Raw genomic sequence first — 16780 nt, 5'->3', positions numbered from 1 at the left:
ACTGTCGATGTCAACGAAAGTCATTTCTAGGTTTACATATTATTTTACCGACCGCGACAACACGGTTTGTAACATGAGTCACTAAAGTACCACTAGACACTAGTGCACTAGTGGTGAGTACCTATAATAAAGACTGTGTAGTGTGTACGTTAGCAGAAAACCAGTAACAGCGTACCTACCTGGTCTACTGGAATTTTAGTCTATGTACTAGAACCTAGAAACCATAGATTAATATCTAGAAACCACTGTTATGTCAATGTCAATTTGTTGAAGAAAAAGTTATATTACAAAAATAAAAATATTTACTTATTTTCTCTTCAATGCAATTTTGAATTTCAATTTATTTTTACAACTTGAAAAAGAATAGAATACTAAAATACTATCTCTCAAGTTCTTAAAGTGCTATATATAGAACTTTCCATATTTTCAACCAGGAACGTGTAGTAATTGAATGTTAAATGGCTGGCACACTTGCGAGTTTCACGTAGCAAATCATCTAATGTGATATCAATGCGCTCTTCAGTGAGCTACATACTGTCTCACGCGCCCGGAGAGTCTGTGATGTCGCACCCGGACTACGCGCAGCACGCCCAGCACCACGCTTGCTTGTTGGTGCTCGTCAAAGGGATTGGGGGCGTGCTGAAAAATTTCAACAAGCTCTGGGAGCGGATACAGCGTATCAATAATGTTAAGGTCACTGGTTAGTATTCTGATTAGTTGTTAATTAATTATTTAATGTAGGTACTTATTCTACAAACGTTATTAAATGCATCTAGGAAGTGGAGGGTGTTGTTTGTACTCTGTAAGAATAGTAATTGCCTGCAAATGCACATTTCTCTGGGAGAGAAAAGAAGTTTCTATTTAAAGCTAATTGTTCCTCCTTTTATAACACAAAAGGTGCCCTTATGGTACGTTTTTGGAAGCAATGTTACAATGCTTATGGAGCTCTGATGGGGCTTTCCAGTTCAGCTGACAACTCAAGGCTCATTTGTTGATTTATGAGCCGTTGCTGCAAGGTTTCAGCTGCAGATTTTGATTTGGTTTATTTGACACAACATCGTTTTTAGGGTTCCGTACCTCAAAAGAAGGAATGAACCCTTATAGGATCACTTTATGCCTGTCTGTCTGTTCATCGTGTCTGTCAAGAAAACCTATAAGGTACTTCCCGTTGACTTAGAATCATGAAATTTGGTAGGTAGGTGGGTTTTATAGCACTAGTAAAGGAATAAATCCGAAAACCGTAAATTTGTGGTTACATCACATAAAAAAGTTAAAATGTGTTTATGAACAAATAATTTATATTTTCAATTTTCAAAGTAAGATAACTAGTATACTAAGTGGGGTATCATATAAAATAGCTTTATCTATACATTCTAAAACAGTTTTTTCTGCACATAGTTTTTGATTTATCGTTCAAAATGTTGAAAATATACAACAGTAGTACAGAACCCTCGGTGGGGCGAGTCTGACTTGCACTTTACCGGTTTTTTATTTATTTTGCTTATAATATTTAGTAAAGTGTCGTAGCTTTATAAATTTTTGTTGCATGAAATAAAAAGCAAATCTCAATAAATCACAACTGCTTCAATACTATCTTAATGCAATTATGGACTAGCTTATCTCTCTCTACTTTTAGATTCATCAGGTCAAGTAAGGGACATCTGGGTTAGATATGTCAGAGAGTACCCTGTTGAAAATAATGACTGGGGAGACTTTCAAACTCATAGGTAAGTTCAACAAAAACTAAATATAATAGTATAAAAATCTGGTTTATTTTTATTCTATATTTGTAACTAGTTGTGATATCTTAAACTTATATTCCTGTGAGAACTCTTTGATTTTCCGAAATAAAAATATGCCTAAATCAATCTCCAGGTATCTATGCAAAAAATCACGCTGATCTGTTACTCCATTGCAGCGTGATTGAAGGATAAACCAAAAACCAACAAACAAACACGCTTTTGTACTTATAATATGGGTAGTGATGTCTTGATATTAATTTCTAGTGTCAATACAAAATGTATACTATGTTCATACTACATTTTCTTTTGACTAATCGAGATATTGTGATAATGCTAATGTTATGCTACTACTACTTACCACCAACAGCTTCACTATCGTGGGAATGCTCCAAAATATGGCATTATTCCTTGTCTATATTATACAGAGAAATCTCATTTCAAATTAATAAGAATGATACAGTCTACACACAGTCTACAGTTCTATAAATTCTTAAGTATGTGTTACCTGGAAGAGGTTGCCCTTTGTTTTTAAGCATATCCTGTATTTTTTATTATTTTGTCATAGTATTAAGCAATAAAGATGTTTTAAATTAATTAAATTAAATGATGCATGAATATAAGCTGTTTGTTAATACCTAAGTAATATTTTATTTTTATTTTTTCATTATAATATTTGTCAGGATCACATTTTTAAACTAAAAGCATAATAATACGTAAGGAGTAATAAAAATTGTATACATTTTTTTATATATAAATAAATAGAAATAAAAATAATTGAATATGAATGTAAACTGTTTGACTTGCAAATTATTTTTTTACATTTTCAGGAGACTACTTGGTCTAATAACAGTGAGTAAATTCTCAAATCAAGTAGAACTGAATGAAGTATGCCGGGTGCATGAATCACTCAAAGTGAAGTACTCCAACACTCTATATGACTCGCGAGCATTTATGTTTGGTCCCGGCAGTAATCTTAAGAAGCCGGAGCAAGAGCCTGAAGGCTATAGTGTATTTGAAGATGATAAGGCGAAAGAAAAAACTAGTTTGAGTGACAAGTAAGATATACATACAGTATTTATTATTTTAGCGTTTAAACTATCGTGAGTGATTTCCGTTATAAATATAGAAGAATCTGGCTGTACTCACGTGTTTAGTCTACGTAAGCCCGACTAGTTTCTAATCCATCCATCCAAACAGCGGTCTGTGCGGGCCGCAACGCGAACGGCTCGCAGTCTCAACCGCGACGCGTGGCGAGCTGAGTCCCTATGAAAAAGTACCCCAGATGGATTCGAAACTAGTCAGGCTTATGTTGACTAAACATGTGAGTACAGTTGGATACTTCTATATTTAAATCTGAATTTCATATTTTCTTATCATAATCTGACTTTAAAAAAAATCTGAAGCACTAGATTTAGACCTGGCAATTCAGTTTAGAAATTTGTGTTGGAAGACCCTCTATTCCTCATTCTAATCTCTTTTTTTCTCAGGATATCTCTACCCAGTGAGCAAGCAGACAGCCTTTCATCATGTGAAAGTTTTCCAAGATCTTTGTCATCTAATGCATCATATTCAGTTCAAGAGGAAAACTTCACCACTCCTTCCAACTTCAAAACCCATGCACTGTTCTATGGGGAGAATGACCCAGTGCCAGATTTGGAGCAGCATATTGCAGAACTTATCAATTCTTTGTTTTGGGTTGTAGAGTCCAAAAGATTAGAGAGGTCGAAGGAAAAATTAGAAAAAGTATCTTTGCTGGTTGCACCATTTGAGAAAAGAGATTTTGTTGGTAAGTATTTCTTCTTCTTCTAGACACTTTTGCGTCTATTTTGTGTGCAGTGCGCCTCTACGCCAGAGTTGATACTATTTATTTGAACAGATAAAATTACTAGAAAAAATGTATGCTCTAATTTTAGATTTTTAGCCACTTTTTATTCACAAATTCTAATGTCTCATTGTTTTGTGTCTAGTACCTATTGATTTCACTTGCAGCACTATTCATATCTGTCAACTGTCATTCAGGGTTCATCTTAATTTTTTTTGCTATGTATTTTACATTATTCATTTAAAAAGTTGGCGTTTTCTAAAATTTTTACTAAACTGGCTTACATTTTTATATTTTTGCTCTTTCACAATAAGGTTTTAAGTGCTAGCTAATTATTATTATTACTCTATCTCTAGGATCTAAAAGATAGGCAATTAATAAATTTGTCATTTTCAGGCCTCGACATGGAATCTCGCAACAATAAAAAGCGCTGCATGGGCCGCGTCACCAAAAACCTAGCCGATTTGACATTGCAGGCTGGTCTTGTAGCAGAAGCCCTCAGTTTATACCATTCTTCTGCAGAAATACTTAAGTCCGTTACTGATTGGCTATGGCTAGCTGCTGCTAAAGAAGGTTCGACAATTTCAATTAATAGGCTACTTGACAATTTTTTTAAGTTGGTCTTAAATGGTTAATATTTGTCCTATTATATCAAAAAAATTAACACTATATTTTTTTGCGCCCTAAAAACCGTAAAACTTTAATTTAAAAAAATATTTTTCTTAGACAGGTGAAAACACTGTCGGCCATGTTTGGCCGATAGATTATCTGTGCTCTGACGTCATGCATTTGTAAACAACAGTATAACCACAGGGTTATACTGTTGTTTACAAATGCATGACGTCAGAGCACAGATAATCTATCGGCCAAACATGGCCGACAGTGTTTTCACCTGTCTAAGAAAAATATTTTTTTAAATTAAAGTTTAACGGTTTTTAGGGCGCAAAAAAATATAGTGTTAATTTTTTTGATATAATAGGACAAATATTAACCATTTAAGACCAACTTAAAAAAATTGTCAAGTAGCCTATTGTATTGTGTTTAAACAAACTGACTTATTTTAATATATTTTATTTACTTGTTACTAACGCTTGTTATAGCCTACTGGTTAAGACGTCCGCCTCCTAATCGGAGGTCGGGGGCTCGACCAAGGCACCTCTAACTTGAAATGCACATACATTTTAAGTAATTAAATATCACATGCTTTAACGGTTAAGGAAAACATCGTGAGGATACCTGCATGCCTGAGAGTTCTCCATAATGTTCTCAAAGGTGTGTGAAGCCTGCCAATCGGCACCTGGCCAGCGTGGTAGACTATGGCCAAAACCCTTTTAATTCTGAGAGAAGACAAGACATGGGTTGATCATGATGATCATTTGATTTATTGATTGATGATGACTGATGATGATGAATGCTTGTTAACCACCCAATGCGCCTAGCAGCGCAGTTGACAATGCCACAGGCGATTCGTCGATTTAAGATAAGACATGATAGTAGATTGAATAGCTGAGATACATGGAGTTCTTCCCGCCGTGGGGAAGTTGCCTCTTAACACCAATCTATCTTTCAACTAATCTGCTCATAGTGCACCGACAGAACGATCTGTCTCTGTGATAAGACACGACAAAAAACTTACTATCGCGAGTGATATTGCTATTGGCTGAGCCGTTCTAATTTGACAGTTCACCCGTACCAAAATATTGAATTATCGAAGTTTGAGTACAATATTATATTTAACTAGCTTATGCTCGCGACTTCGTCCGCGTAGACTACACAAAATGCAAACCCCTATTGAAATAGGTGTTGCATTTCAACCCCTTAGGGGTTGCATTTTCAAAAATCCTTTCTTAGCGGATGCCTACGTCATAATAGCTATCAGCATGCCAAATTTCAACCCGATCCGTCCAGTAGTTCGAACTGTGCGTTGATAGATCAGTCAATCAGTCATTCACCTTTTCCTTTTAGAAAAACTCCTTTTAGACTTAAACGTCAAAGTAAAGTTACGTATTTTTTTCAGGGCATTGCGCAACGTCTGCGATCCTCTTGTATCCAAATCTCAGAAATCCAATGCCTTTGCAACGCAATGCTAGTTTACAGGAAAGTTCTCCCAACAAAACAAAACCTCTATCCCTCTACCAACCGTGCACCGATCCTTTCCGAAGGTTTAAACTCCATTCATCCCCATTACGAGCATCAAAACCTTCCAGCCCAATAAATCCACCGAGCGAATTAACCCCTTCGTCATCCGAAAGTGTTGAAACATCTTCAAGACAATCCGAAACTGATAATGCCGATTCTGAATCGCTAGCATCCTCAAGTGATATTGACTATCACAGTCAAAAATCCTATTTAAGTCCCGATCTCCCATCCATACCAAGACAACCATCCCAAATCAATAACCAATACCTTCTAAACGGCGAAGAAATAGCCGAAAAGTATCGGAAAGCAATCATACATTACAGCAAATACCAGAATGCGGGTATTATTGAAACGGAGGCTTGTTTCAAGGCCGCCAGGATCGCGGTCGAACAAAACAATAGTCTGCACGCATCCGGTTTCTTACAGAATGTTATATTTATTAACTTGACTTTGAGTGAACAAGAGAAGATTCAGAGGTTTGATACTCTCGCTGAACTCTATAAAGAAATAGGTAAGATTTCGTCTAGTAGTGAACAATTCAAGTAATTGAAATGTTTTTCTTGTTACAAATATAGTATACTGAAAATAGGTTTTAATCGGGAATTAATTCTAATTTATATTGTACAATTTTATCCGTTTTGCCCTGAACATAAAAAGTCAAAGTAAGCTCTATAGATCTCAAACTTACAGTAAGGATTAATTATTACCTCTAAGATCCGTATTTTTTATTGTAGGTTTCCTCCGTAAAGCCGCATTTTGTCAGCGGCTTGCGGCGACGCGACACGTGAGCGCCAACAACCCGAACCCTGACTGGCAAAGATGCTACTATCTCATGTTGCACAGCTTCCCGGGACACAAGCTTAGCCTCGACCCTAACTACGTCATACAGCACCAAGTTGGTGAGATTGTCTTAAGTGTTTTCTTTCTGTTGTTTCCTAACTTTATTTAACCTTGGAAAAATTATAGCTTAGTGCAGATAAAGAGAGACCTTATGGGTGTCTGGCAATACATGACGTGATTTCTAATAATATTCTGAAGAAAATATGAACAAATTAGACTTTATACTTTGACGTAAGATTTTATACGTCTATTTTGATGATTTTATCTGCCAATCCAAAGCCATATGATCCAAACTTTACAGTCGCTGATCGTTTCTCACTGTGTTAGGGACAATACGCAGAGAAACTTTCAGCTTTTATAAAATAACGACGGTCTGACCCTCGCGGGCTCTTAGTCCAAGATAATAATAATTAATCAGTCTGAATAAAAAATACATGCAACAGCGGGCTGCCTAAGCCACCTGGCTCAAACAAGCGATGACGAGTTGCTAGTTTCGATAGTTAGTCTCCTTTAGGAGGCATGCGTTCTTGTGACGTGAACATCCCTGCAAAATTACAGCTAATGATTATTATGACTCGCATACCCGATTTGTCTGCTGTCGAATAACATTCTTTGCAATCATTCAAGTTTTTCACAAGAGTTCACAAACCAGCATTTGAGTATCTTAGGGAATTTAAGATGTTATTAAAATTATAAAGAGTGGTAAAATTATTGATCTTTTTAACCCTCAAGGTTGGCCACAACTACAAATTCAGCTATTGCACGAGCTGGTCGTAGCGGCTCGCAGGATGGGCCACCCCGCGCTCGCGACTAGACACAAGACCTTCCTCCTGCAGACCATGTGGCCGCATCTGTCGCGGAAGGACCAAAAAGATATGGCCATACAATTACAGGTAAACGTGGAAATCTCAGGTTTGTCAAATTGTCAGGTTTCATTACTAATAACTAAAGTAAGGTATCCAGTTTATATAAAAATGAATTCTTTGGAAATTAAACTGCATAGTTAATAATAAAGTCCCAATAATAATAATCATAATCTAATCTAAATTCTATCAATATTCTCTATCAAGGATCTAACGGGACAAACCGGCTTTCTAAAATCCCAGGACATATTCGTGACAAATCTAGCGGAAATTCAGCACGCATTTTAGGCCTCGTAAAATTCTGTTTTTCTTTGTCCCTTGTCTATAGAAAAAAAAATCAATACATTTACCTTTCCTAAACAATCTGGATAAGGATAAGGATTCATTTTTCGCAGACAACCCTATACCACAGTGTTCGTTATGAATTAATCTTTATTTTAACGTAATTTCAATTAATTAACTAGACCAGTGCAAATTAATAGTATCGATTTACCGTTTTTTACCTGCCTACCCAAGAGTTTTGACGGGAAAAAAATAGTCAACCTAACGTTTGAATATTCTATAGGCTTCATAATTTCGATTGGTATGGAATTTGTCTATTAACCAAACCAGTAAAATGTTTAAAAAAAAATTTTTTTTATTGTTAATTAATCATATTCTGGACTGAAATTATTTAGTCCACCCATTTGTAGTATATTTATTGACATATTTAATTTGATATAAAATACTTGTCATCCATTAACCAGCTCGGTTGTTAATCCATTAACAAGGTCGTTTTATACTGGGATGCTATACTATAAAATCTACTATCACTTTTTGGCAAGAACATAGTGTTTGGCAAAACAATTCTAAAGGTGAGATATTGTTTCAAAAATTTTGCAGGCTCTCTCAGCTCAATGCGAAGGTGGCCCAGTCCCTCTAGTTCTCGAAACTGGCGAAGTGATCCCACCAGCCAACCTCACTCACGTACCAAGCTGCTCCTACTTCAGCCCGCGCCCCTTACCGCCCGCCAGAACGCCGCATCTCATCAAGTGCAAGTCTAATCAAGGGCCCTTTATATTCACCCCCATACACTTTGGTAGCCTGGAGAGGAAAACTAAAAAAGACGAAGGGAAAATGGGTAAGGATTTCAATAATTGTAAAAAGGCTTATTATCCAAAAAATATCCTCACATACATATTTTTTGATATTAGTAAACTTCGATAAGCATCCTGTGTAAGCGGCATGGATCTCGAAGCATGAGCTTGAATACTTGTATACGTGTACATTCGCCCATTTACTCTGTAATTGATTACTGTGTGTGCAGTAGACTATATGAAGAAGACACGTAGTAATGCGGGAGACAGATGAAAGAGATTTTGACGTGATATAAAAAGAATACCCGGCTGAGTTTGTTATGGGCTCTTATCAGACTTGAGCGCGTTTGTAACCCTCGTAGCTTTAGTCATAACTTAAAACTTAATTAATTATCACGACTATACCTACCATCTTACAAATCTAAAAATTTTTGACTATCAAGAAATTGCGGGCATCATCTATTTTTTCAAATAAATGATTTGCCTGTAAATGCATATTCTTTTTAATACCATTTATTTTTTCCAGAATATCTTTGGGTTGAGGACGACATATGCGAAGTCCAAATGAAATTGACGAATCCGTTGCCATTCGAGCTGAAAGTGTCTAACATGCGTCTTTTAACTTCTGGCGTTGTGTTCGAATCCATCCCCGAAACAATAATCCTCCCTCCAGATTCCCCCACCACTGTCAACCTCCACGGTACACCCAAAGAAATTGGTGAACTTCAAATATTGGGTTATTCCACCCATACTTTAGGTGTCAAATCTAATTGTAGACTCAAAAATATGCCGATGCCTCATAAATTCCCTGCCTCTTTCTCGATCGAAGTCATTCCCAGCCTGCCAACTATCACTATAGAAACTACTTTATCCCTTGCTGGTAACATAAACCTGTCTAATCCGGAAATATCTGGAAGTATTGCTAACATTTCCCTTTATAATGGGGAAAGCACAGAGTGTACGATAAAGATCACCAATACAAGTAGCGTTCCTATTGAATATCTAGATTTATCTATTCAGGTAAGCATTACTTTAGACGTGTTTTTTATTAGGATTTCTTCCACTTAGTTTCTATCACTTTCCACTTCTCAGGGAAAGTATTCAAGAAATATGTATCTAAATTTAAAATAGACCAAGTTATTGTTAGGACTTCTTTCATATAGAGAGAGCCTAGAGTTAACATCGCTTAAAATTGCTTCAGCAATACTGTAACAAATATTTTGAAACATTAAAAATGTTTAGTATCTCTTGCACATCGGACTTAAGAAAAAGATAACGGTTTCGTAGCGCGTCGTCTCTGTCGTTGAGACTGACAAAACGTAACAAGTATATATAAGTCACGGCGACGACGCTCTACGAAGCCGAAATCTTTTTCTAAAGTTCGATGTGCTATCTTTCCTGCCGGGCACTATGTATTTGTTAAGAGTAACGAAGTTCAGTAGTCGACAATAACATTTATTTTCTCTACAGTCAAACATGGACAGTCAACTGCAATCTAAAGTATTCCAATGGTCAAATGAGGAAATCCAATCCCAATTACCGATCAAACCAAATGAAGTCGCGACTATAGTGATGAAGTTATACGGTGAAGCCGATTTCTTAGACTTGGGCGGTGTTGGGGAGAACATATTCCCTAATAGTCTGACGTCAAATTATCCTTCGCGAGTGGGATCGCCGGTACCGAATGCGCAAACATCTCTGCCAACTCAAAGTTCTAACCCGCAAAATTCTTTGAGCAGTGGACTTATGGTAAACAGGACTTCTGGGAGTTTTAGGTAGGTATATTCATGTTTTGTCCTACCCAAGTTTTAGTTTAAATCATTTAAAGTTGTCAGTTGCCAATCAACCCTAACAAGGTTGCTATAATAGAGTAATGAAGTTATATGGTGCAGATAGTGAAGTTATGGTGAAGTTATATGGTGAGGTTTCTTAGACTTGACAGGTCTTCTTGACTTAAATGACAAGTCTAAATATATTGCTATCCTTTTCATAATTTTATGTTTTTAGACCAATAAAAACCGTTTATAAACCTGCTCGTCTGTAAACCTTGGTTTTAGACCAATAAAAACCGTTTATACCGTGTAGGTAAACCGTTGTTTTAGACCATAAAAAATGAACACGCCGGGTATCCGTTAGTATTCGTAATTATAATAAATAATAATCAATGTTTATATTTGTTTTAGATCTACAAATTCGCAAGCTACTAGTTGGTCAGCGCCTATCTCAATAATGCCACCATCTCGAGGCAGGCAAATTGAAGCTCAGGTACAATTTATTTAGCGTTTTCAACTAAAGTGTCGAAGTATAATAGAAACTAAACTAAGGGAAATCGCAGAAACTTTGGAAGACTTTTTTTGCAATCTATCCGGCGTTTTATTTATAGGGCTTCTTTCTAAAATGAAGATAAATTGACAATCCCTTAATAAACTATCAATAATTTAGCTTAATTTTGTGAACACACTGATTAGAAGCATTGTCATATGATTTTGATACACATATCAATATTTATCTTGAGCCAATATTAACTTTACATAATTTTCAGCTTCTAATAAGGTACTCAGGCGGCGTGGATAAGGACATGCACTGCCGACAGTCCACCCTTCAAATGAATCTCGAGCTTCTACCGAGTGTATCCATCACGCACTGGGATGTTTTACCGGCGGAAATGTGAGGATAAATTAAATTCTATGTTCGATCCTATACTCTGTCCATGGAAATAAATTAGTATAGGGCCCCTTTCTGTTACGTAATCCCATACCATACAAATCACAGAGACAAAAATCTCAGTAGGCGTTAACCATTTTGAGGCACCAACGAATGCTGTGGCTGTGCGGGCGTGCGGGGCGTTCCCTCCCCGATTTCCATCTCGACCTGTCGCGTACTATCCTAATCCATACTAATATTATAAATGTGAAAGTGTGAATGTTTGGATGTTTGTTACTCAATCACGCAAAAACATCTGAACGGATTTGTATAAAATTTGAAATGGAGATAGATTATACCCTGGATTAAAAATAAAAATAAAAAAAATAAAAAAAAAATTTATTCGTATAAACTTTTACAAGTACTTACGAATAGTCAGATGCATCTACCACTGGTTCGGAATGCCTTTCACATAACACATAGGGTACTTTTTAACCCGGAAAATCAAAGAGTTCCTGCGGGATTTTGAAAAATGTAAATCCACGCGGACGAAGTCGCGGGCATCAGCTTCTAGCTAGTATGTTATATAATAAATTTAAGGTAAGATGTCCCATACCAAGCATACAGTCAGTTACGTTTTCTTTCTTACAGTCCAAGTCAACTATACCTAGTGTTAGATATAACTAATCTCACGAACGAAGAAATGGATTTCCACTACGCGTCGAGCAAACACGTCCTCATCGAGAGTAAAGAGTCGCGCCGAATACCCGTGCCACTCGACCGATGCCCGTTTACTGCCGCGCACACTAAAATAGAGGATGGTAAGTGCTTGTCATCATCAACATGGGGTTATTCAAGGGGCGGACCAACAAATTCCTTAAAGGCCGGCAACGCATCGGCGGTTCCTCTGGTGCTGCAAATGTTCATGAGCGGCGGTAATCACTTAACATCAGGTGACCCGCCTGCTCGTTTGCTCGCTATCTCTATTAAAAAAAATCATCATCAACATCATCAACCGATAGACGTCCATTACTGGACATAGGTCTCTGGATACAGCGGCTCCCTGCGACTCGCCAGTGCTTGTCTTATCACGAACGAATTATTGTTGTTTTTTGTTTGTAAATCTCAATAACGTTGTTATTAAGGCTTAAAAGGTTAGCACTTAGAGCCAAAAGGTGCAAACAAAGAATCTCACACTTGCTCGTCGACAGTAAAGAGTCGCACCGAGTGCCCCGCGCTCCCAATCACTCCATTTTCTGATACGAAAACTCCATTTTAACAATTCTTCTTCTTCTTCTTTTTTATAGTCGTAATCCTCATTGCTGAGGGTCGTTACTCCTTTCCATTAATCACATAATGGCAGTTCTCTTGGGATAATAATGTGGTAGGTTCCTATACATACTTCTTCATACAAACTTACTAAGAGAACGAGATTTCAATTCTTAGCTTTTTCTGTTATTATCAGAAATTTGGACCTCCAAATTTGGTCATCCATCCAGTTACCGACTTGGAACAACGTTGCTTAACAATCGCAATCGATTGATATGCGTTGCCATAACTAGGCCCCTCTTTATTTTAACATTAAACCATTCTACTTTATGTATTTAATTTCAACAGAAACGTTAGAGCCTAAATCCATTAGCACAGGCAGTTCTACCAATAGTCTGGAACTGATGTGCTCGGAGCATTTGACGAAGAACGTAGACCTGCGATGGCATCTGCTGCAGTCCAACATAACGGGGAAGGCTTCGGTCAAAGGCATCACACTGTCGCAGACCATGATGGATATTGTTAGAATGTCGCCCTTGAACTGGGGTAAGTACTGCAGTTGTAAACGGAATGAACTGTTACAAAATAGTATGAGCATAATACAAGAAATCCATACTAATATTATAGAAGGGATAATGACTAATAGTCAAATCAGAGACGTTTTATCAAACTTCACAATGCTTACGTATGGGAGCTTGTATGAAATACGTAGATGCAACATCAAGACTTTAATTGATGTATGAACTTTTTTAGTTAGAATTAGTAGCAGTATTTAATAGTTAATATGGTTAGCAAACTTAAAACTAACAGCGGACGTGGATTTTACGAATTTTGGAATACCCTCTATTTAATCATTCCTCAGAAATAATTTATTTTTGACAGAAACTCTCAGAATGAAAAGGGTACAGTAGCCAGCAGGATATATTGTACATCGATCGTTAGGAAGAGGAAGGCTTTGTTCCTGTCACTCATACCTATGTGACGTTTTTTCGGTCTCAAAGACAGTCAAAACCGCTATCTCTTTCTAAAGGTCGATGTACAACATTTCTTGCTGCTTGCTTGGTACTGTACACCACGCTGGCTAAGTGCGAATTGGCAGACTTCACACACTTTTGAGAACATTATAAAGAACTCTCAGACATGCAGGTGTCCTCGCGATATTTTCCTTCGACGCTGTCAAACCAATAATATTTATAATTTGTTTATAATTCCGTAGAAGTAAGCGTGAACAAGCAATGCATCAAGCCTCAAGAAGAGTACAGCTGTATGGCGGGCGAATGTCTCTCTCTCGGCGTGGCCGTGAGGAACCATCTAGACCGGCCCTTACACAAGCTGTGCCTCTCTGTGCAGTTCTACCAGGACTACAACAACGGCGTGCTCAACTACAAGCTCGACAACCGCGTCGCCACAGCGGGGAATAACAAGTAAGAACTTCCCATATGTTATGAACATAACCAAGAAATTTTTCAATTACTTCCCAAATACTAGTACAGTACGCGGCCGAAAGTGATGAACATCGGCCTTTAGTGACATTTCTTCTTTGTAGATTGTTGTCTCTGTCACTCATACCCATATGACGCTTCGTCGGTCTCAAGGCCCGCGACAGTGCTCTAGAAATCTGCTGTATCTTTCTAAAGATCGATGTACATCACTTTTGGCCGCGTACTGTACACAACGGATACACTCGATCATTTTTAATTTTATCCAATGTTTGACATGATAACTACTCTGAATAAGTACCATATTATATAAGTCAAGCCAATAAAAATTAAGTTCATCTCATGTATGTTTTGCAGAGTTGTGCTATCATTCAGTTCATCTCATGTATGTTTTGCAGAGTTGTGCTATCAACTCTACTGGAATCGGCAAAAGCGTTCCACGAGTGCACCGTCGTATTCCTGACTCCCGGGGATTACAAAATAGACATTCAGTGCTCGACCACAGAACCTATACTGGACGAGGCACCGCTGGTCAGGGATAGCCAACCCAGTGCACAGTCGTGCGCGGGCGAAGTCAGCCATATCTGGAGATTCATTCCACCTGTAGCAATAAGCGTCACAGATTAAAAAGAAAAGTTGATTGCAGATTGTCAAAATTGGTAACATTAGCTCTAATGTTAACATAGTTGAGATTGTGTCATTATGTTGTTAAAATAATAACTTAATAAAGTTATTAATTAATAAAGCGATAACAGATGGGTCACACTGATCCTGAATCATTTTTTAGCTGATCAGTTGCGCTATTATCAGTTGTCCTATCCGCGGAAAGAAGTAAGTGTAGCGTTCTCTCTGTTACGTAATATAAAAATGATACCGGCTAAAATTTCAGTGGGCGTCAACTATTTTGAGTGACCAACCAATCACACACATGTTTTCAAAGACTCAAAATGGTAAGCCCACTGAGATTTGCCTCTATCATTTGTATGGGATTACATAACAGAGAACGCTATACTAACTTCTTTCCGCGAATAGACTATATTATATTATAGTCTTTTCCTTTTATTTCACTAATGTTACACGCGGCTCTAATGTTACCCACCGCGACTTCAGACTAAATTGTTTTATTTATTCAACCTAGATTATTATTAAAATTTTATGAATGAAACATTTTATTAATTTACGGTAAGTTATGCAGAAAAATAAAAATTATGTTTTAAAGTGAAATGATGTTTTCATTCTTTTATGGCACATAACCTAGATGTACTCTGTAAGAAACTAAAGGCATGACCTTGACATGAATGCGCAGATTTATTTTGGGGCTCAACTCTCAGCCCTGCAAGATATTATACCAATGTACTCTGTGCCCGCAAGCCCATGCCCTGAAATCACTAACATATACACTCTGCGTCAAAAAAATCGCACCTTTCAAAAAATCTACTTCAAACAATTTTAAACCTTATTTGACATCAATAATGAGGGTCATGTTGGGTATCATTTGAAAGGGGATGAAATGGAGAGCACAAAAACAATTCAATTAATTATTTTTCTTTTATTGGAACAGCACAAAAAAAGAAGTTTATGAAACAGTAAAAATCCTTAATTAAGCCTTAATTTAAAACAGATTAATTATACAAAAAAGAATACAAAAAATGATCTTAAAAATAATCTAAAATCTAGTGTTACCCCCCCTTGCCCTGATGACGGCTTCCATACGATCCCTCATGGATCTTATCAATTTTAAAATGTCTTCTTGAGGGATAGTGTTCCATTCCTCAATAACAGTATCTTTGAGTTCCTGGAGAGTCGTAGGAGCGGGATCACGAGACCGAACCTTGCGTTTTAAATGGTCCCATAGGTGCTCAATCGGGTTCAGGTCTGGACTTCTTGCTGGCCAGTGCATGACAGAGATCCCAACCTCTTGAAGGTACTCGCGCACAATAATTGCAGTGTGAGCGCGAGCGTTGTCGTGCATCAACATGAACCCCTCGCCAACAAAACTGGCATAGGGGACCACATGTTCTTCCAGGATCTCTGTGATGTACCGGTGAGCAGTCAGTGACCCTTGCCCGCGAGCACCTCGAGCCCGGGAGACACAAACAAGGTCGGTTTTGCCGTCGGCAGACATGCCGCCCCAGAACATACAAGAACCGCCTCCATATTCCACCGTCTCCTGGATGCAGGCTTGGGCGAATCGTTCACCCTGTCTTCTGTACACTCTTTTGCGTCTGTCGTTGCAGAAAAGGCACACTCTCGTCTCGTCTGAGAAGAGAACAGCTTTCCATTGTTCGAGGGTCCAATTGACGTGTTCGCGAGCGAATTGCAAGCGGGCTCGCCGATGCTCTGCGGTCAATTTGGGACCCGTAGCAGCTTTTCGCGCCGCTATTTTCTTCTCCCTCAGTCTTCGTCTAACCGTAGACACACTCACAGTTCTTCTGTTAGTTGTCTGGAGCTGCTGTCGCAACTCAACAGCATTTAAGAACCGATTTCTCATAGCGTATTAGCGAGTCACGACTATGACGCCACGCCGTGGCGGCCACGGGCACAGTCACAGATTAATAGGGATACGGCACAGTGTCCGTGATTGCACAAAGTACACGTGATTGGTTGGCTGTCATATCACGTCATACTCTGCATCCCGCCACACAAGAAATAAATAAATATAACACGTGAATAATAATTTTCGCCCCTGTTTCCAAATCGAGAAAGAATAATATAATATAAACCATTGATAAGCCATGGACTTGCAACTTATCATGTGTTATGTGTATGGAATGCATAATGGAATGGCTCTAAAAGGGCCTAATATTTTAAAAACAGTGAATTTCAGATTTTTTTACCTAGCAACACCGCATATAAGGGGACAGCGTGACACTTCACAAGATGTTGGTAGTAGTTCCGATTTTGGCCACGCGCCGAAAGAGCCTTGTCGCACTGTAGATTAAGTTTT

The 16780-nt window shown here is 37.9% G+C and overlaps 1 protein-coding gene across 1 annotated transcript; it reads left to right on the top strand.

The window, feature by feature from the left end:
- The first annotated feature begins 261 nt into the window (after window positions 1–261).
- Window positions 262–15057, top strand: brun (trafficking protein particle complex subunit brun). Its single transcript, XM_034978454.2, has 17 exons — window positions 262–700; window positions 1637–1727; window positions 2570–2797; window positions 3230–3528; window positions 3961–4137; window positions 5582–6214; window positions 6438–6602; window positions 7276–7436; window positions 8289–8526; window positions 9009–9502; window positions 9953–10257; window positions 10666–10747; window positions 11025–11149; window positions 11777–11946; window positions 12743–12940; window positions 13611–13818; window positions 14232–15057. Exons 1-17 carry the CDS (start codon window positions 511–513, stop codon window positions 14458–14460), a joined length of 3993 nt encoding a protein of 1330 aa, XP_034834345.1. The 5' UTR covers window positions 262–510; the 3' UTR covers window positions 14461–15057.
- Window positions 15058–16780: the final 1723 nt, after the last annotated feature.

Source organism: Maniola hyperantus, chromosome 19, assembly GCF_902806685.2.
Source record: "Maniola hyperantus chromosome 19, iAphHyp1.2, whole genome shotgun sequence".
NCBI classification, from domain to species: Eukaryota; Metazoa; Arthropoda; class Insecta; order Lepidoptera; family Nymphalidae; genus Maniola; species Maniola hyperantus.
This window is presented reverse-complemented; position numbering and strand designations above follow the sequence as displayed.

Bases quoted from the DNA above. Each gene is read 5' to 3' on its own strand.
- brun (XM_034978454.2), top strand. From the start codon at position 511: ATGCGCTCTTCAGTGAGCTACATACTGTCTCACGCGCCCGGAGAGTCT. The intron at 1,728-2,569 runs GTAAGTTCAACA...TTACATTTTCAG, and splicing joins GGAGACTTTCAAACTCATAG to GAGACTACTTGGTCTAATAA. The intron at 9,503-9,952 runs GTAAGCATTACT...TTTTCTCTACAG, and splicing joins ATCTAGATTTATCTATTCAG to TCAAACATGGACAGTCAACT.